Source organism: Haliotis asinina, chromosome 5, assembly GCF_037392515.1.
Source record: "Haliotis asinina isolate JCU_RB_2024 chromosome 5, JCU_Hal_asi_v2, whole genome shotgun sequence".
In the NCBI taxonomy this organism is placed as follows: Eukaryota; Metazoa; Mollusca; class Gastropoda; order Lepetellida; family Haliotidae; genus Haliotis; species Haliotis asinina.
This window is the reverse complement of record NC_090284.1, coordinates 18,114,412-18,136,344: the sequence shown is the minus strand read 5'-3', so window position 1 is coordinate 18,136,344 and position 21,933 is coordinate 18,114,412. Positions and strand designations below refer to the sequence as shown.

The window sequence follows — 21,933 nt, the reverse complement described above, 5'->3', positions numbered from 1 at the left end:
AAAATCATTTTGAAGCTTAAATTACAGAGCAACACACACAGAAAGTTAGATTTTCACACCTGGATACAAGAAAAAAGGGCTGTTTCACTTTCCAATTCATGGAAAATATTTAAATCTACATTTATATGGTGTGTTTTTATAGGTTTGCAACAAAGATGATATCTTAAACATGCAAGGTGAACAAAAATAACGGCTTACTTTAAGATTTAATCAAGATTTTAATCCTGATACAGGAAATATCTGCATATTTTGAAAATGACTCATATCTGATTTCTTTTATGAATTTAATGGATTTTGAGGAAAATGATTGTCAAGGTATTTCTGTCTGCAGCAATGCCACTTTCTTGCCCAGATTGCTTGTGAAATTTGTAATTGTTGGCAAATACTGCTGATGAAGTTTAGGCGTGTCCACTGTTTCATTGCAAGGTGATGCCAACAATATTATGTTGTGATGGTATACCTCAAAGCAATAGGTATTGTAAGAGTTATCGTTAATTATTTGTGTATACAACAAGGAGGGGACAGGAGATAATGCCTTTAATTAAAATGAGCATGAATTAGAATTTATTATGTGGGGAGTGTTTGCACATAGAAATTTTATATCAGCAAATTGTCATACTGTCCTATGAAAAATGTTGCCCAAGACATACCTCTTCCCTGAACATGCCTGTGACAAATGGCCATTCCTGAGTTTTACATGTTTTTTCAAGCAGCAAATATTAACTGACTCAAAGCAGTGTTTGCAATACTTAATTTGCCCATGAGCCATCAAGGCCTGCTGCCACCTGCGAGCTTTCAAATGTACAGGCCCTGAATGAAATCTGCAGGCCCATTTTGTTTTAGTTAGACCAATAAAATCAAAACAGATTTCACTGTACACAATTTCATACTAATTCTACAAAATTAAATAGTGAAGCCTGTGGCCCAAAGTAAAGTTTATATTTGTTAAAGACTGGTGTTGACATTCCATTGGGTAAAACACTGAAATACCAGGAAGTGAAACTGTAAGTTGTCGAACATGAAGGATGATTGATGCAGGTTGATGAAGAAAACAAATAAGGGAAAAATTCTCTTTAAAATTCTCTCTCTATAATTTACTTAAGGCCGCAAGGCCTGAATATTTGAAACTGCCTGCCTGATGCTGGGCCTCCGAGTTGGCAATCTTTTCGAACGCACTATATGCTTCCTTCCTTTGTCAGACAGTAAATACGCGGAAGTTTTGTTGTCCAGTAAACCAGTATAGAGGTATGTGCTGCATCCTGTCGGCGATTCTTGCCATGTGTTGTGAAACAGTTGTGCAAATTATTGGCAAATTCCTAAGTGTTTATGTCCTGCTGTCAAAAATTCTCATGTTTCAGTGTTACAGGCTCACATCATGAGACTTGCTTGGTACACAACTGTCATGTGCCACATTTAGCTAATCTCGTGCACAGCTGTCAGACTCATTATCAAGTTAATTCTGTACACAGCTGTCAGGCTCCTTATCGAGTTAATTCAGTATACATATGTCAGACACCAAATCAAGTTAATTCTGTACATAGCTGTGAGGCTCCTTATCAAGTTCATTCTGTATACAGATGTCAGGCTCCTCATCAAGTTAATTCTGTCCACAACTGTCCAGCTTCTTATCAAGTTAATTCTGTTTATAGATGTCCTTATCAGGTTAATTCTCAATACAGATGTTAGGCTCCTCATCAAGTTAATTCTGTCCACAACTGTCCAGCTTCTTATCAAGTTAATTCTGTTTATAGATGTCCTTATCAGGTTAATTCTCAATACAGATGTTAGGCTCCTCATCAAGTTAATTGTGCACGCCAGGCAAGAATCACCAACAGTTTGACTCCTCACAAAGCTAGTTCTCCACAACTACTAGGCCCGTCAAAAAGCCAGGTCTTTACGCCATTGTAAGGCTCCTCATGAAGCCAGGTCTTTACGCCATTGTAAGGCTCCTCATGAAGCCAGGTCTTTATCCCATTGTAAGGCTCCTCATGAAGCTAGGTCTTTACACTATTGCTAGGCTCTTCATGGAGCCAGTCTCTATACAACTGTTAGGCTCTTCATGGAGCCAGTCTCTATACAACTGTCAGGCTCTTCATGGAGCCACTTACCTGCACAACTGTTGTACTCCTGCTATGTTTATCACGTATCAATTATTGTGTCTTTCACTATTGCTGCAATTCGGCATGTGTAGAAGATGCAGTTAAACCTGTAGTATATATATACTGGATATTTATGCAGCACACACATGAAGGCAACTAGTGCTTCTCAAGGCGCTGGTATTTGTTTCCCTTGATCATTGGATGTCAGTCTCAACCTCACATTGTATTATCAATCTCAACTCCCATGGCACTCTTGTTGGCACTTGGCACACCAGGTTGATTGTGGCTTTCTCATCAGCTACCAATTCACAGCAGGGTGGACTGGGACATATAGCAACAGTACTTTGTCCAAGTTCACTGCACGTTGCTGTACCTGCAGATAGGTGTTTGTATGTATTTATGTGGCCACCATCTGATCATATGCCAGTGGATTCGTGGGTTCTTTTAAGTGTACAGGGATGTGTACTGTACACTAGGGCTTGTGACAACACGGAAAGAGTCTGCCACAAAGTTGATTCCAAGGTTCTTACACCTGGTTACAGGTGGCCTCGATCCCGACACCTCTGCGTCACTGGCTCGATCACCTGGTGCTTTATCCAGCTTGCACACCGCGCCCCCATAGTACATGTGAATTGTTGAAACATTCCATCTCTTCGTCTTTGTTACGTGACAACGTGAAGCTTCACCATGAGCAGATAACAGATAAAGGCAAGATAACACTGAAGCAAGGGCAGATAACTCTGAAGGCATCTTCACATCTCGATGTGCCCCAGTGGTGTTTTTAAGTTGATAAATCTTATTATTTTCTATTCTTTCATGTGGATAATAAATTCATGGTGTAAGATACCTGACTCGAAGTAGGAAGTTTTTGTAGTAAAATGGTTTTGTTAAGAAAACATTCTTGAGATCTTGAAGCATAAATTCATTACGTATCATTTTTGAAAAACTCGGGATTGAATCTGAAACCTTGGATCAATGTTGTATACACACAAGATACATGGTTTTGTTGTATACACACAAGATATATGGTTTTGTTGTATGCACACAAGATATATGATTTTGTTGTATACACACAAGATATATGGTTTTGTTGTATACACACAAGATATATGGTTTTGTTGTATTAACACAAGGTATATGGTTTTGTTGTATACACACAAGATATATGGTTTTTGGTCTGTGTTTTCATTCGAGTGGAGAAAACAATGATAAAACATGACATTTATAACCCTGTCCTCTGCAGTGATATCAGCAATAAAGATAGGAAAGTGCCAGTATGACTGATATAACAGATTAATGCTTAGTCTGTGAATATATACTTTTGAATGTAACAAACAAACATATTTAAATTGAAAAGGAGCCCAAGGCCAACCAGAGATTCAGAACCTTGGAAATCTAGGCTTGCCTTATTTAGAGCCTTAGCACTGCAGAAGACCAGGCTGTAGTGGCTGAACAGATCATGATAAATCATCCTTCTCTCTCAACCGGTATTTATACATCATAAACATGATGCAGTGCAAAGAAGTCAATAAACCAGTCTCAGATGGGCTTCTCCGTAGTGTGAGATGAAAAAGCTATAGAAACTTGTACAAATATATTCTCTGACTTTATGTCAGTGCTATTTATTCAGACAACATTGTGATTATGTGAAAATGTTTATAATAGTTGTTGTGGGCACAGTACATGTTGTCGTCTTTCAAGTACATGGTTGTGAAGCAGTTATGTTGTAAGTAAGGAGATTATGAATGGTCATTTGGTATCGTTGGTAATCTAGCCCTGCTATTTAGGTATACAGAGGGCAGTTCAGGTATCTGGGGGCTTTGTCATGTGATATCACGATGTATACACCATGCAGAGTTGCACCCCTTTACCTTCTGAGAGGGCGTGGCTTGAATCCCAGTTCACATTGATTACGTTTGTCAGTTTGTCAGCACCAGACCTATCAGATTCACAGAATGCTATGTGTTCCTGACCTGCAATGCTTTGGTCTATCTTTCTCTACATCAAGTTGACAGTCATAATCTACGTGAAATGCTGTTCAAGGCTGTGGATTTGACCAAGTTGAATCACTCAGTCACTATTCATCGGTTCAGATAGCTCTAAGCTCTACCCCACAACACACTCATACTGGCACCATATTTCAACAAAGACGCATTTTTCATTAATTCTGGCATCTAAAAATACTTATGAAAGCTTTTATTCAGGGTTTTATGTGAGGGTGAAGTACCCTACAACATTTTTGTTAGGTGGAATCTAAAAGCACAGACTGTTATTATGTAACAAGCTTGTGCAAGAATAGTAGAGAGCATTCAGTAAAATGCAGCCTTGCCCTGGCATGTTTAAGTTGTCATGTGTTTGTAAATTTCTATGCAAATTTCTTGACCTCATGTTCATGACATGATTTTGAGTGAGCTATTATTGTACAGGTGTTTTAATGGCTGTTGTCATTTGTCATCAGCATTTATCACACTACAGAACCTCTTTTTCTCAAAGCAATCATGGTAAGTTACAATTATTAGATTTGCATCATGTGAGTCAGTGCTGTTTGTATACTGGACGAAAATAGTTAGATTTATCATACAATAGTGTTCTCGACAGGATAAAGCCAACAGATATTTTTGGTATCTGTTGGGGTCATATATGGATACCGATGCAAATTAGAGAGGTCATGTGCAAATTTTAGGGCCTACTTTCAAGCTGTAAACAAACATGGTGTCGCACCCATTTATTGGCGATCGTGTCCAGATTGATGGGTGTGGTTACGGTCCTGAAAGTGCCTTGAAGGGAGAAAATTTGTTTGTATTTTCTTATTTTGTCAAACTGAGTTAATATTTGTTGACGACAATATGCTCTTTAACATAAAAACTGAATGGGAACTACATGATGTAACACAGTCAAATGAGTGATCAGTAGAAAACGCGTTACCGAGCTTGTGATGTCACGTATTACTACGCACATATTTGTAACGTCATAGATATGCGGGCACATCTCAGGAAGTTTAGTTTCATGATCTGTGGCAAATAAAATCACATTTTTAAAAATTTTAATTTAAGAATGACATTGTATGATAAATTGGTTATCACACTCTTGGGTTTGGGGATGGTTGATATCCTGCAATGGGAATAAACACTATGCATTTAACTCGCCAAGGCTTGCTAAGTACAATGTTTATTCCCAATGCAGGAAATTAACCATCGCAAAACACACTTGCGTGATAACCTATATATATATATGTAAATTTTGAAATTATGAATCATAATCTATTTATTCTTTGACAATGTGATGAAATAGCAGTCATAAATATACCAATATCCCTAAATTATTTTGTCCAGTATACAAAGACAACATTAATCATTTGCATATCATGACTTGATCTCGTCACATGTCATCACTATAGACCCATGAAGACACAGGTCAGTTGAATATGCTTGTCATAAGAGGCGACTAACACTGGATTGTTTGGTCCAGACTTGATTATTTACAGACCGCCGCAATACAGCTGGAACATTGCTGAGTGCTCCGTAAAACTAAACTTCCTCACTCAATCATCACTAGATCTAGTCACGTCCTGACTGGATCAAAGTGACATATCACGACTGAATCTTGTCATGCGTCATCACTATATCGAGTCATGTCTTGCTTATGAGGCCTACTGAAAATCACCTTGTACAAGACAAGTTTTATGTAACTTGAATAAGAGGGGTTTCATGATATGCACAGAGTAGTAGATCTCACATTTTGTTAAAGCTGTATGACTTCAAGTCCCACTGATGACATCAATCACTGATATGTCATAGCTAGCCACTGGTTTTGTTTGACATTAAACTTTGCATTTTGTCCACAATAGCTGTTCGAGGAACTATTTTGCTACATTCATTTCCACTGTAGACAGGTTCCTACAGTTATGCAAATAATGTTTAAACAAGCCATGCCTCAATCACAAGTGCCAGGCCTGCTGACAGTGAAGAAAAATCAGTCTCCACCAATGGAGAGCTGCACAGAATCATCTCAAATTTGCTGATACATTTTTGTGTGATTTATAAACAGTTAGTTTTACATACACATTTGTTACTCAGAAGTGTTTGTAGCATTGTGGATGTATTTATGGGACCTATCCGATTCCATCACCCAATGTTTGGTGTGCTCATTCCTTCGGTGGATTTTCACATGTGAAATATAACATGTATTACTGATATTATACAATTTGTAGAGATGCTTTGTTGTAAGACAGTCCTAAATATATGAGGAAGTACGGAAACTAGTATAAGGCAAATTCGTTAACTGCAGGTCTTCATTGTGGTGATTGATAAATGATGTATGATACTTAATTGACATCAAACAGCTTACCACAAACCTGTGTCAGGGCTTGTACTTCAGGACCTAGTTCCCTGGGGTAATCGTAGAGCTGCAACAGTCATAACTCCCATACTTTATAGTAGATTTATGACTGTCACAGTGCTATGATTGCCTTGAGGAACTAGACCCTGGGCTGCAAGAAATCTTTTAAGACAAAATGATATCACAGACACGCACGCAAACATGCATGCACATGGACACACACACACACACACACACACATGATATTGCAGGAATATTGCTAAAAGCAGCATAAAACTATACTCACTTCATGAGTGTTTGGATTAGGTATTGACCCAGACATTGTCACACACACAGCCAATGTCAGTAATTCCTAAAATGGTTTAGTGAAGGGAAGAGAAGCTTAAGAATGGACAGTTGATAACTGAGTCTGAGCGATTCAATGCAAATGACAATTAATGTCATTGAAACCATGCTGTCAGTGATGCTGATAATTATTACTATATTTTTATTATTATATTTAATCAAAATGTTATCCCCACGTATACCATATTCACTGCTGCCACAACTGTGTTAGTCTTTCATTCATGGATGCAGTCATGCACCTTTCACGTTCTAGACGTTCTTATCTGTAATTGCCTGAGATTTGACTGATGCATTTCCGTTTTGTGTTTTTGTCAGTGTGAAGTTAAGATACAGATACTGATATCTTTTACAAGCATGTGATCAACAGCTGGGTATTTGTGTGGTAGTTTTTAGATTCATGAGATGTGTAGCCAGCTGTGCATCTTACTACTTGAATGAACACATGTTAAGCAGGTTGCACAGCTTTTGTTTTCTGAGAAGCAAACTCATCCAAGCAAATTATATCGTAGCATTTGAGTAGAATGGGTGGCTTGTTTGCCTGAGGTGCCTCATGTCATTTACACAGTTATGTCCCTTTGACGTGATCCAATGATCATGGCTTTGAATCCCAGAATCACCCAGGGTTCCATTGTACAAAACGACCTTATTGCTAAGACTCATAAGTCTGTGTTAAGGTATGGGAGTTTTGATTACCTTAGCACTGAGACCGCTTTGTTCAGCGGCACCCAAGTTATTTTATCCCTTCTCACACTTTCAGCTACCATACACTCATAAGCATAGGGGTGTTGGAGTAGCCTAGTGGTTAAGGCGTTTGCTGGTCATGCCAATATGCCGGTTCAATTTTCACATGGCTACAGTGTGTGAAGCCCATTTCTGGTGTCACACGAAGATCTGAGTTTGATTCCCCATATGGGTACAATGTGTGAAGCCCATATCTGGTAACCCCTTGCCACCATATTGCTGCAATATTGCTAAAAGTGGTAAAAAGTCGCTCCCTCACATAAGGGTAATGATCTTTAGGGCTTGGTGAGGTGTCAGTGACCTGCCCCTGCCCTCAGAGGAGACTTTTATACTGGTCTCATATCCAGACCAGTTTGAGAACTTGTTTTGAAAGCATCTCTCATATTTGATCAGTACTAAAGGACGTAACTTCTGTAATGTACAGCACATTTAACCCACAATTTAGAGTTTCATTTTGATGCAGCTTGTACTCTCTCACACTTTGTTCAGCTAAAACTTCATCTGACAGTAAACAATAGTATCAAAACATGAAAACAAATAGGGAATCTTACCCTTACATGAAATATGCCAACACTCATCCCTAAATTCAATGTAAGCCAGTTACAATTTGTGGTACTGTTTTAAAAGTATGCAAGCAAGGAGACATTTAATTATCCAATGCTCTGTATAATCCAACATTTTTAGAGGATATTATGTTTACGACACAAATATAACATTCTGTTTATTTCTGGAGTCAAATTAAGGAAAAGAAACCTAAATATACTTTCCAACACAGGCTTAAGCAACCCACCATTGCCGAATGTAGAACGCAGTGTCATAGAAGAAACATGATGTCATAGCATTGTTCATGATGTCATGTCATCATGACAAAGTGATATTTTGCCCTAGAGTATCGTATGAAAAATATGAACACCAATATTTTCGCCCTTGTATGTAATAATAATACTGAGGGTGCATAGATTACAGCTAGCATGCTTTAGTAAGGTATATTATGTTTTATTGGGGATTACTAATTCCCAGTAAAGTACATATTCTAGTACATTAAGGGGATGAGTCCCACCAGGGATTTCTGAGAAATGTAATGACAACTATTGTTCAAGTAAGAGCTTCTGATCCCTCCTGGAAGACACTTCTGTGATACAATTGCAAACATCTGAGAGATCAATAGTTAACAAGAAGCTACATTGAAACTATCGCTTATCAAACTCTAAAGCTGTTTATGACTACAAAATGCCATTTTAAAATGTAGCGTGTTACTTCTGTGTAAGCCTGTGTTAGACAGTATTGGCACATTCAGTAGTGTCCTATGAGTATGTCATATGAATACATATTATTTATGTGTTTAATAAAATGATGCTTATTCACTGTTTCCATCTCTCTCTTTAGCCTCCTCTTCTACCTTCCCTCATTCTTTTCTTTATGTTTTAAGGCCAGACCAATTTTATTTCTTGTTTCACAGATGCGCCTGCCGTACTTTTTCATTAATGAGAAAAAAAATATAAATTAATTTTCCAGCTCAAATATGAAAATCCTAATGTATTTATTGGCTAAAAATGTAAACTCACAAGAAAATACTTTTTAGGATGTTTTTTGACCCATGTTCACTTCATACATTGCCAAAAGTAAAATACTTCAAGTATTTAGAATTATAAAATACTTCAAGTATTTAGAATTAATATTACTTTGATTGGAAATTTTATTTTTTATTTTTTATCCTTCTGCCTTTAGGTTTTCAGAGGACAAAAATCCGTAAAACAAGAAATATGATTGGTCTGGCCTAAGTGGAAAATCAATGAAACCATTAATAAACTGATCTATCCTATGGAGATTTTTTTACATGTATATTTGTCATCTGAGACAACTTGGTGTCATCTATGAAAGAAACACTTGTATTTTCTCTTATTGTTGAATACTTCATTGATATTTACATTTGTTTCATATTACATTGTGTAATAACAATCTATGCATTTTCTTGTTTTTCATCTTGATTAAATATTTCCAAACTCATAATGAGTTGTGTTTTGTGTATGACTTGTAAGTAGTCACACTGCTCTGTATGTGATAATGAATCACAGTTTCACATTAAGTTGAATTATATTGAATTATACAGGATACAGGTCATTGTCGATTGGTGAGTGAGACTGACACAGATACAAGACTGGTATGTACAATAGTTACAATAGTTTTACCAATCTGCTTTTGTTAAGGGTGTTTTTATATATGATACTCAAAAAGGACTATTATGATATGCTGGGTGTATCTTTAAATATATATGTACGTGATATATCAAATCAGATGATCAGTATCAAATGGTATATTCCCTTACTTAGGTGGGGTCCTTGTTGATTTGAGGATATGAAATGTATTACTGGTCTATGGCCTTTCAGTGTTGAACAAAACATCCTGCCTAGTAGACTGGGTTCAAATAATATGTAACCATTTCATAAACTTCTTGGTGAGCAGGTAGACAGGTTGGACTGACACATAAATCGAATTGTTGAAGTCACTCATAAGCCCTGTTGCTGTAAATGACATGGAGTAAAAAATTATCAGATAAGATATGTAATGGGTTGACTGACACTTCCATGTGTGGGAGCTCCATACTAAACAATTTATGTCTATGTTACAAGTATCATGTATAACATTAACCCGTTTCATGATTTCTAATTGGAATCCTAACTTCGTATTATGAATTGTCATCTGTCTATAAATAACAGGGGGTTTCCAAAACCTAATCTATTTTTAGATGGGATTTTCCCATATTTTCCACAGCAAAAGAATGCGGAAGTAATAACGTCCTTGTTATTACACTATCATTTTTACTATTGGTGTAGAATCAGGATTATTTTCAGAATATGTACTTGTTAATGAAAAATAGTTTGACCGCGACAGGATGAGAATGAAATGAAACGTGCGTAGTTTAACAGATCAAGTACCATATACGGTTATCGATAATAGTACGTGCGGCTAACAAACAACACGCCAAAGTGACAATCCCATCCACACATTCAAGAAAGAACAGTTGTAACTGGTGCATTTATATGATTATATAGTACTGGCTTGTGCACAGTTAAGGTCACGTGACCAAAACACGCTGAAGGGTATTCCCTGTTTAGAACTCACGCAATTCTCCGTCGTCTATCGTCCAGGTCAGTTTAGAGAGTTGCCTTTCCATAGCATGTTGTACCGCATTAAAGTGTTCTTCATTAGGGTTTGCATTTCATACTCTAGTTTTGGTTTAGAATTTTTTATTTCAAGCACGTTTATTTTATACTAGTCCATATAGTAGTTCTTTATTCTCATGTATTTCTTAGAATATTGTCTCAAGTATTGCGGAATATTGTCTCAAGTATTGCGAAATATTGTCTCAAGTATTGTATTAGAGCATACATTACGCAGATATTTATATTTGTCCTACTAACTTATACTGTAAATTAGGAGTGGCGAGTAGCTATGACAAAACTCTAAATGATGGTTGATGTGGATGTGTTAATATTCTTTGCTAAGGAAACCCTTATTAGTATAGCATATTAATTACATGGTTGTGTCTGTCAGTGTGTTATTTGAAGGCCACAGAAATACAAACACGATGTTATTTAGCGGCAGGACTTTATATTTTATCTCACGAAAGCAAAATGCATTTTATTTTGTCTGTCTCGAAACGTGTTCCTGTTGGTACCAGTTTATGTGTCTATTTTGTCAATTGTATGCTTTGTTGGGAGAATGTACGATACGTTCATTTACTCAGTGTCACTGATGATAATATTTCATAATGCCGAAAAACTCTTACAATTTACCGTTCGACGTTTCACGCCCTCCTCTTACGGATCGTGGGTTAGTGTAGTAGGTTTCCTTCGTCACACCGCAAGTTGAGGTTCGATTCCCATCACTGGTATTGGTGTCCATACTCCAACTCCTTATACAGGACGATTAAACCAGTCTCTTTATTTTTTGTTCACTAAGTTGTGGATCAGGTCATGGCAAAAAAAATAAAATAAAATGTTAAACATGAATGTTAAGTAAATAGAGGGTAAAGGGGAGAAATAAAACAAGTATGTGTCAAAGTAACATAGCAACGGGCTCTAGTTGCACTATTCATATACACATACGAACCTCTGTGGTGTAAATAACGATATTCTTGTTCACATGTACTGGTATGTTGTGTTTTGATCAAATTATACTCTTTTCATATTTTGTTATAGACAAATTCGTGAATCAAATTTTATTCGCTGGACTTTACATTTAAAGTGAAAAAATGGTGTATTCAAAGGGACATAACTCGCCTCCTTGATAGGTTGCATATTGACGATTTCACAGGTTTCAGTCACGTCAGCAACTGGATTTTCTCTTGTTTTTTTTGTTTTTGTTTTTGTTTCTTAGGTTTTTATATTTTTTGTTTTTGTTTTTGTATTTTTTGTGCCTACATTAAGCAACAATATTCCGGAACTGTGATTCTGTAATCACAAGACTGCGAATATAGAACATTATTGTGCAAATAGTTTTGAAATCTGTATTTGAAGTTTGTATTGTGTATTACTGTTACTTGATAATAACTTTCGTTTCTTCACATTGTACTTTTTTATTTGAATAAGTTTAGGCTCAACTATTGCCATTGAGATAATTTCCTGATGTTTAAATATTAATAGAACCCTAAAATAATTTCATTTTTTTAAAAATTAAAACTGATTAAGGCTCGACGCATTTCGTTTATTGTATACTCAAACAAAGGACACTAACTGGCAGCGTACATATTCACATGACTCTTTGGTGTTTGTTGGGACTAAATACGGTGAAATTTGCATGCAGGCACGAAGCAAACCAGTCTTTTCTTGTAGGCCCGGTAGGTATGCGAAGCTCTATATTTAGATAGTATAAAAGGCTTGCACAATCTTTTTATAAAAAAAATTAGGAGTAAGGCTGAGCTTTCTTCTTGATCGTAGCCTGTCCCCAGGACCCACTTGTACAAAACGATCTTAACGTAACAACTATCTTAAGCCAATGTTGAAGAATGGGAGTTGAAATCATTCTAGCTCTAAGATCGCTTTGTGCACGTGGGCCCTGGTGCAGAGTGAAAAACCTAGGTACACAAATACACAGGACAGTATCCATGTCTGTTGCTACTGCATGACTAGGTAGAGATGAATAAAAGTCAGGGTGATGATGATGATGATGATGATGATAGTGATGATGGCAATGATATTAACAAGTCACCACGCGTTGTCCGTCCAATATGTAAGCCTTTCCTGGTTGAATATTTTTATATACACAACTAGAGCTTGCTTATTTCTTGTTTAACACGGCGATATTCCTAGAATAGGACGCGGATGTCTGTAAATATTCGAGTCTGGACCAGACAATCTAGTGACAGACATCATGAGCATTGATCATTGATGCTGATGTTCTCAATCACCGGTGTGTCCGGTCCCCACTAATATCTACACTGCGTGGTCTTGCGCTACTGAGTAAAGACCTGAAGCGAAACATTCGCACTAAAACAACGAATAAACCATTCCCGAACTATACATTTTGTTTTATGTACAAAGATATGCATGACTATTGTAGGTTGAAGGTAAACAAATAATGCTTCTACAGTGTATATGCCAGGGACAACAGTAAATAAACTACTTGAAAACTACTAAGAAATCTCATGTGAATTTCCTTCCGTGATTTATAAAATGAGATCGTTTCTTCCTTATCAGTATGGACCACTTATGAAAGCGCATTTAGAACTCCACCACTGACACTTCCTGTCAGTCGTCTCCTTCTTTGTTCCCAAAATAAAGGCTGTCTTATTGAAACCATATTCAGAATCATAACTGACATGAGTGAAATCAAAACTGTTTGTTTGTAAGGAAAAGGTAATCCCTAATACTAAATACATTTACTATTAAATATTTAATATTCTAATATGAAATAGTTAATATTTTCTTAGCAGCAATAGTATGACAACGATTCTCTTAATGATAATGTTACATAAAGAAAGTATAAAACAATTAATGGCCCTCCTTGTCACTTGTGAATGTCTTTCCAAATGAGAGAACAGTGTTTGCGTAGGCGATCGGTTGAAGTGTTCGCTCGTGACGCCGAAGATCCGGGTTCGATTTCTCACATTAATAGGTCGGAAACGCCGTTTATAGTGTCTCCAGCCCGTGAAGGTCGGGTTAGAATATTGGCCTTCGGCAACCCGTGCTTGTTGTAAGAGGGATCTGGTGGTCAGTCTCGCTGACTTGGTTGACTCACGCCATCGGTTCCCAAATGTGCAAATCGATGCTCATGCTTTTGACCACTGGATTGTCTGGTCCAGACTCGATTATTTACAGACCGCCGCTATATAGCTGGAATATTGCTGCGTGCGGCGTAAAACTAAACTAACTCACTCCTGTCATGCGGAAATGCTGCTAAAGGAACTCACTCACTCACCAAATGAGACCGATGACTCGGTTGGAACTGTTATTCACGGCGTATTGATTATTGTGCCAAATTGCTTCCCTTAGGTCAAGAACGGTGATTGTGGCTTAGAATATCATATAATTCCTGATTATGTTTCTAGTTTTTAGGGCGTTAGGACAGCCCAGTGGTTAAAGCGTTCGAGTTGACGCTGAAGACCCAGGTTCGATTCCCCACATGGGTACAGTATGTGAAGCCCATTTCTGGTCCCCCCCCCCCCCCCACCCCCACCCCCGTGGTATTATTGGAATATTGCTAAAGGCGGTGTAAAACCATCCCCAAGGTGCACAGGGCACGATACAATCCTGTTTGCGATGAATAATTGTACGTAAAATCATTATGACAGTAAGGTGTAAGTGTCTCCGAAAGAATGGCGATAAGCGCAATGACAAGTGCCATCACTTCATCATGTTTTGGGGCATGTCGTTTGTGTATGCTGTGAAATAAACAAGAAAATAGGTGATAAAATAAATAAAATACCACTACAAATTCTGGGCACATTTTTATTAAGTTACAATGTGCTGTTCAACAGGCGTGAAACCAAACAATGGAGAACTTCGACATCACCTGCAGCATGCCGCTTTTATCGGGCCTGGAGACGGCGTTTGAGGACTCCCTCAATTCTAACACCTGTATCCCGCTGTTGAAACAGGAACTCAAGTCCAAGATCCAGATCAGACGTCTTCAGCAAGGTCAAGCCGAACTCAAGGTCACCTTTGAGCCGAAACCCAAATATGAGGTACTTGAACCAAATAAGATTTTGTTTATAAATCAACGAGTTTGTGAAGGAGATGCGTTTCGTGTCGGAGGTGCCGTTTATAAAAAAACCCAAAAAAACCCAAAAAAAACCAAACCAAATAACTTTCAAAAAGATTTGAGTTTCTATCTCACGCTTGTATAATAGTAATCAGCTTGTCTGTCCGTTCCTGTGTCAGTAACGTGCATTAAACTTGGACAAAGTGCTGTGACTATGAGTCCCAGTCCACCCAGCTGTCAATTGGGTACCTCATTAGGATGAGAGAGCCACAATAACCTCGGTGCGCCTAGTGGCAGCAAGAGTTGTATACTCCCCAGGGAGTTGAGATTGAAATACGATGTGCTGTTGATATTGACATCCAGTGATAGAGGGAAAAATACCAGCGCCTTGAGCATGCACTAGTGCGTGGATATGTGCGCTATATAAATATCCTATCTATCTATCTATCTATCTATCTATCTATCTATCTACGTACGTGTACATGTATCATAAGCTATCTACATGTCTGACATCCACTTGATCATCCAATCACAATGAAACCTGTCATATAAATATAAAGTACCTTATCTCTGAACCTATTCAATAGCTACGCAAGCTATATACAGACAGATAGAAACATTTTGCAGAAGACCCTTGCAGGACTTGATGATAACTTCATATTTGTTGGAGACGGGGAGGGAGCGGGTCATTTCTTGCTTTTGGTGTGGTGTGGTGGTAACTGCTGTTGCAGTTCTTTGTTTTTTTTATCGAGTCAGTACAAGTTGTTAGCGATGTTGCAGAGATGTCGATATACCGGTGAGAATGTTACGATGATGGTGTTGATAATGAAGCAATGGATGACAAGTTCTTGTTGATGATGTTGCTGTGTAATGATACAGCAGTGATACTGTCTTAATGATGACGATGTTGGTGTTGTAGATGACGGATGAAGAGAAGCAAAAGCAAGCGAGGAGGCGGGAGGTGAACAGGATCGCCGCTCTCAAGTTCCGGAGGAAGAAGAAGGATAAGATAACACAGCTGGAGGAGGTGGGTCGCGTGTGTCGATATACTCACCTGGTGGTTAATAATGTGAGCACGAACATCACTGTCGCTATGGTGACACACTCAGAGCTCCAGATAAGGCGCGTATTTGCGTGTTTTACTCAATAAAAAAATCATATTTACTCCATTACATGTAATTACAAATGTGGGAGTACAAAAACGCGTAAGAATCACTAAAAAACCATTTGGTCTATAATGCCTTGCGTGCTTTACTCAAATGACTAAACTGGCTTGCCTATGATTTGTCGCGGCGCACAAACAGCATTAGCCGATGGTAAGCGATGCTTATATAAACATATACTATCACAGCCAAAGCCATTCTCAGGGGTTACTCTAATAGTCACATGAATTCCATGTTGAGCATTTAGAAATGGCTGCCAAATGTTTGGCAATATGACAATTACTAAAAACTTTTAGTCCATTGAGTATTTATATTGACATATTTGGAAGTGTTAAGTACCCAATTTACACATTTAGAAGAGTTAAGTACCCAATAAGGATAAGAAACCCCGTGTACTCAATTCTTTTTACTAGTGGGAGTACACTAAATGCTAGTTACACCTCATGAAAATGCCATTACTCATACACCAACAGATATGGGTGTAAATACCCAATTGCTTGAAAAAGTATCTGGAGCTCTGCGCACTGGTTCAAAATGGTTTCTAATTAGTAGCATGTTATTTACAGAGCAGGGGCTCCTTTCACGAATCAACCTTCACTAAGGTTGTCCTGAACTCCCATTCTTTAACGATGCACTAAGAGTGACTTACGATCACCTTAGTGCTTTGTGAAAGTAGGCCCAGGTTTACAAACGCTTCCAGGTATCTGTGACAATATGAAACTTGAGTGAGGCAGTTTATTTCTTCTCCGCAGTGTTCTAGTAACACCACGGTGGGGAACTCCAGAAATGGACTCCACACACCGTACCTAAGTGGGGAATCGAACACGGGTATTCTGGTGACGAGCGAACGCATTAAACACTGGGCTACCTCTCCGCCCCATATGAGCGTTGGTGTCTGTGAGCTGACTTATCAAGTTTAGAGTGATAGACAAGGGAAACACTGTGTCACTGGTTTTTTCAGAGTAAAAAATATTTGCGTTTCAGAAAGCGAACCAACTCACTGCTGAGAACAAGCGTCTTGAAGAAGAGCTAAAACAATGGCGGAACCTCCATCAGACCCGACAGGACTCTTCCCCAGCCACTTCCGAGAGTGGTTTTGTGTGGGTGGTGATACAGGCTGACACGTGACCCTACAGGGACGCCGCTTCTGAATAAAAAAACTGACACCCACCACGTGATATGTGACATGTTTGCCTCAGGGTGATGTGACCCGAAAGGATTTTCTCTTTGAGGGAGAATTCATTATTATATTATATATTAATATATTAATATATTTATTCAAGCTTCGCTGTTTGGATATGATGTCAGGGGATAATAGTGCTTTATTATCATGGTAATTTGTAGCACATATACAGAAGTTATCGTATCCATTTTTATGTCATCCGATACTACCTTTCCACTACCTTAAGATAAACGTTTAATCAAACACGAGTACACGACACAGCGCTTTCTGATCGGGCATCTTTGGATGGTCACGTGATATTTTACGCATGTCGTTATTCACTGGCTTCACAAATCAAATCGATCCCCGCGGTAAGACCATCTTAAGTTTTTGCTAAAGTGTCACGATTGTGTTACCGCTAAGATCGCTTCGTACAATTGTTAGGCGTTTAGAATGAAATTAGTGTGTGGAGACAGTTTTAGCCCTGAGATATCATTTAAAGTGACGTATGCTTTCAGTCATGTATTGATACAATTTATTCATTTAGAAATGATTAAGTTACACAACATAATGGTTAGCTTTTTTAATTCACTGTGTCTACTTCAGTTCATGTTCATAAACGGACACTAGCGTTTACAACTGTACCCTTACGTTGTGTTATTTACAGCTACGTGTATGTGATTCGCCCTTACTTCTGCTATTTTGCACTTATTAGCATGTTAGAACGTTCGTTTAACTGTATCTAACTGTTACGATTTTTGTTATAAATTTAGTTATACAAGGAACTATCTACAATCGTGTTATGAAGTGAAAAAAATAAATAAAGAAAAGCAAAACAAAAAATACATTTCGTATGAATCTTTGCTTGATTCCTGGTATATGATTTCCTGTTTGTATCATCCGTGACATCATTCGCAATTACTCGTCCCTTTCCGTATCCTTTACAGAATGGGACGAGAAGTTACGAATGCAATGGCAGTTCACATTCCAGTGACCCGAGTGTTGTATTTATTGCTTTCTTACACAGCCGAGGGTGTGAAACCCATGTGAGAAAACCGGTCTCACACATTTGCTGATCCATGGGGATGGGGATGACGAAGGGTCCGGTTATGAGGGACTACTTTCCTGATTGAAAGTCATTGATAAGTTACTCGTGCTTTAACGGAACAGAAACCTGCTACTCGTGACAAACAGCTTTACACCTTCATGTTAATTTTGCGATTGTAACATGGACAGGTATACCATTTCTCTTACAACTCGTTGTTCCAAAACCTGTCTCTCTTTCGCTCGTTAAATACTCTATCTTATTACCCAGTGAGGAGATCCCGTGTAATATCTTTTTGATATTTGTACACTGTGCAATTTAGTGATTCTCGGTTTTGATTGGTCAGCTAAGCAGAGAAGAAATATGATTGGTTGACGGAACTACTTTTACTTTAACCAAGTTCATTGACAACTTTTACCGTTTCATTGATAATTAGAATGTGCTGTCCTCACACATTCCGTGATTTAAAATGGAATACATAAATATGCAAACGTAATGTTTTTATGTTACATTGTTTTGCAATACAATTGCGTTATAAACAGCAATGTTTTAGACGTCAGAGTCTTTGTCGCATGTCGTAAATCTTCATTCTGTTTATACACTATGCTCAGGTGCAATTTATGGTGGTGAATTCTACTTTAACATGACTCCACTGTCAGTCGATCATCTCCAAACAACGGGGCTTCCCATTGACTCGGGTGCGGTTTTCCGACTAGGGTTATCCTCCATGAAACTGGGGCCTTTGACGTGACTATAACAGATCTTTTCCAACATTGCAAAATGCTGTTTAATCTTCAAACGTGTTTAGTTTCTTGACAGAATCATTTTTTCGTTTGATGGTTGTCTTTTAGAATTCACACCTTTTATCTCCTGACTTTCCCCAAAATTGAGGTTTTTGGCAACGTGTTTCAACACCACAGTGTCACCAGTCAATAGACACACGTCTGTCGTGAATGAACGATATTGCGGCGCACTGATTTGATTTAGCAACGTTTTGGCCGTTCTTAAGTTCAATGATATTGCATTGAAAAGATCATTTATATTATATTAACAAATGTAAATAAATTATTTCTTAAAAATGTTGTATTTACGATTTATTATTTTCCATAGCGCATTTATGTTTTTACCGCTGGAATGAATACGAATTATCTGTTTGAGGTCACAAGTAGTGTTTCCGTGTGGTTTTTATTTCGTGATTCTTTTTATATTACATTATAGGTAATAAATAGAATAGCCAACGAGAAATATGCCCTCGTTAAAATAATGTTCAGTGCCTCACCAAAGCTCAGGACTGTGAACATTATTTCATCTCGGGCATATTCCCCATAATCATTCGCACGTCGCTATCCTCTAAATCCAAATCCGTGAAGATCCCGGGGCAGAATAGGCCTTCAGCAACCCATGCTTGCCATGAAAGGCGACTAAGCTTGTCGTAGGAGACGACTGACGGGATCGGGTGGTCAGACTCGCTGACTTGGTTGACACGTCATCGGTTCGCAGTTGCGCAGATCGATGTTCGTGCTGTTGGTCACTGGATTGTCAGGTCGCGACTCGATTATTTACAGACCGTCGCCGTATGGCTGGAATATTGCAGAGTGTGACGTAAAACTAAACGCACTCAACCAATCACTCTAAATCCAAAGACGTCATCAATTACATGAGATCACAATGCTTTGACATCATTAATTACATGACTCACAATGCTATGACGTTAAAAACTTGATGACATGTCAATGGTATGCCGTCATAAACGTGATAACGTCACAATACCACTACACTGCATGTCTAATGGCTGTACTGTGTTCAAGGATGTACTTAATAGAATCTCGCCCTCGGGCGACCAACACTCGGCCCGGTCCCGTATATGTGTAACTTTATCAACTAGAGATGACATGATATATGTTAGTTGACACTTGGGTGAAATCAGTCTAAGTAAACTTAGTCTCAGTGTATTTCGTTACACTCTACCACTGAGTCTAACAAAACCTAGTAGGAGGTCGCGTCAGGTAACCTTTGAGCAACCAATGACTGTCCAATCAAACGGGAGGCAGTTAAATAGATTTAACCAATCAGACAACGGCTACTATTTTGGGATCGGAGGTACTTTCAAAATATTCAGGCCACTGACACAGATCTCTCCACAAACAAAAATCCGCATATAACACAATTATTTGACCAGCAGTATATACGCTTTGGGGCTTCTGTTGACATGGTTACTATTAGCTAATATTTCCGCAAGATGACATCCTTGAATATTGCCAAAAACACCATTTTCAGTGACTGTTTACTCACCGTTGTCATGGTTGTACGTAAGCCGTGTGCATCACCTGGAAGCGAGCGTAAGCTAAATAGCATTCGGAATTGTTCGGGGATGAACCTTTTCGAGATAAAAAGTTCAAAAGGTATGTGCGAATGTGCACTTTCGCGATTTGGTAAGCTGTATTCTGATTGGTCAATCTCAAAGGTTACCTGAGGCGAACTTCTACTAGGTTTTGTTAGACTCAGTGGTGGAGTGAAACGAAAAGTACTGAGACTAAGTTTACTTAGACTGGGGTGAAATTGTCTGTAAGACCCGGGGCCCCGTTTCACAAAACCCGTGAAGATCTCGGGGTAGAATAGGCCTTCAGCAACTCGTGCTTGCCATAAAAGGCGACTATGCTTGTCGTAAGAAGCGACTAACGGGATCGGGTGGTTGACACATGTTATCGGTTCCCAGTTGCGCAGATCGATGCTCATGCTGTTGATCACTGGACTGTCTGGTCCAGACTCGATTATTTACAGACCGCCGCCATATAGCTGGAATATTGCTGAGTGAGGCGTAAAACGAAACTCACTCACCGTTTCACAAAACTCTCGTAAGCTTAAGATCTCGTAACTTTCCTCGTAGCATTCCTACTTCCTATGTTTCAGCATAGTAGGTACGTTTCAGTAGGCAGACTACCAGTGTTACAAACACATTGACATCACGACACGGAAGGATTGAAGACGTGTAGAACTTCCAGTTTATATGCCCTGACAACTAAAACATAATGTTGGCCCTCGGAATAAAGCGTTTATTGTATCCACGTCGGGAATCGAACTCGGGTCTTATTCATGACAAGCCAACGTTTTAAACAGTAAGCAAACCACTTTATTTCGAAAGTCGTCTTCGCCGCAATCAATGAATGAGTTGGGTTTTACGCCGCTTCTACAAATATTTCAGCACTGTGCCAATATGAGGAATCGAACCAGGCTATTAACTGTAACTAAGCTATCTCATCGCCCGTAACTTCAGTGGACAGCTCCCATGCCCCCGCCCCCACCCCCTTCTTCCCCAATTCACATAAACACACACCACCATCACCACCAAACGAACGAAAACAAACTGGATGTTTTCTGCGGCATGAATGTCAACCACTGTATTTTCAGTTACTGTTGGTGTCTGTCCATAACACGCATCGTGAATAGGGCCATCACTCCTAAATTTCAAATCCCCCCCCATTCCCATCCGTACAGTATTTAAACTGTGGTTACTCAACCGCGAGCCAATCCGAGCTGTTTGTCAGTGGTGGATGGAATGTAGGTCGCAGTTCGGCGTGACGCTGCAATATGCAACCGATAGACTGTGACATACTATGCCCAAACTACCCCAGCTCGGGAAAACGTACATTGTATATTTTCGGAACAAGAGAAATAAGGTTTCAACGTACACCGACAACCGGCGCCATCCGACCGGAACCACACCCCACAATGCCCCGCGTCAGGACGGTTTTCTGTCTATTGTAAGTATTGAATCTATTGTGAACTGATCACTTTATGCAAAGTGATTTAACACGAAATATGTACGAATTGGTTGGG

The 21,933-nt window shown here is 38.7% G+C and overlaps 1 protein-coding gene and 1 pseudogene across 1 annotated transcript; both read left to right on the top strand.

The window, feature by feature from the left end:
- Window positions 1-303: 303 nt before the first annotated feature.
- LOC137283425 (uncharacterized) lies at window positions 304-2,191 on the top strand (annotated as a pseudogene).
- A 12,317-nt stretch (window positions 2,192-14,508) lies between these two features.
- Window positions 14,509-17,069, top strand: LOC137285067 (cyclic AMP-dependent transcription factor ATF-3-like). Its single transcript, XM_067817270.1, has 3 exons — window positions 14,509-14,709; window positions 15,646-15,753; window positions 16,874-17,069. Exons 1-3 carry the CDS (start codon window positions 14,518-14,520, stop codon window positions 17,015-17,017), a joined length of 444 nt encoding a protein of 147 aa, XP_067673371.1. The 5' UTR covers window positions 14,509-14,517; the 3' UTR covers window positions 17,018-17,069.
- The last annotated feature ends 4,864 nt before the right edge of the window (window positions 17,070-21,933 follow it).

What these genes read in the sequence shown, in the direction of transcription:
- LOC137285067 (XM_067817270.1), top strand. Translation starts at nt 14,518, where the DNA reads ATGGAGAACTTCGACATCACCTGCAGCATGCCGCTTTTATCGGGCCTG. An exon ending in AGCCGAAACCCAAATATGAG is followed by an intron (nt 14,710 to 15,645) that starts GTACTTGAACCA and finishes TTGGTGTTGTAG; the next exon opens with ATGACGGATGAAGAGAAGCA. An exon ending in AGATAACACAGCTGGAGGAG is followed by an intron (nt 15,754 to 16,873) that starts GTGGGTCGCGTG and finishes TTTGCGTTTCAG; the next exon opens with AAAGCGAACCAACTCACTGC.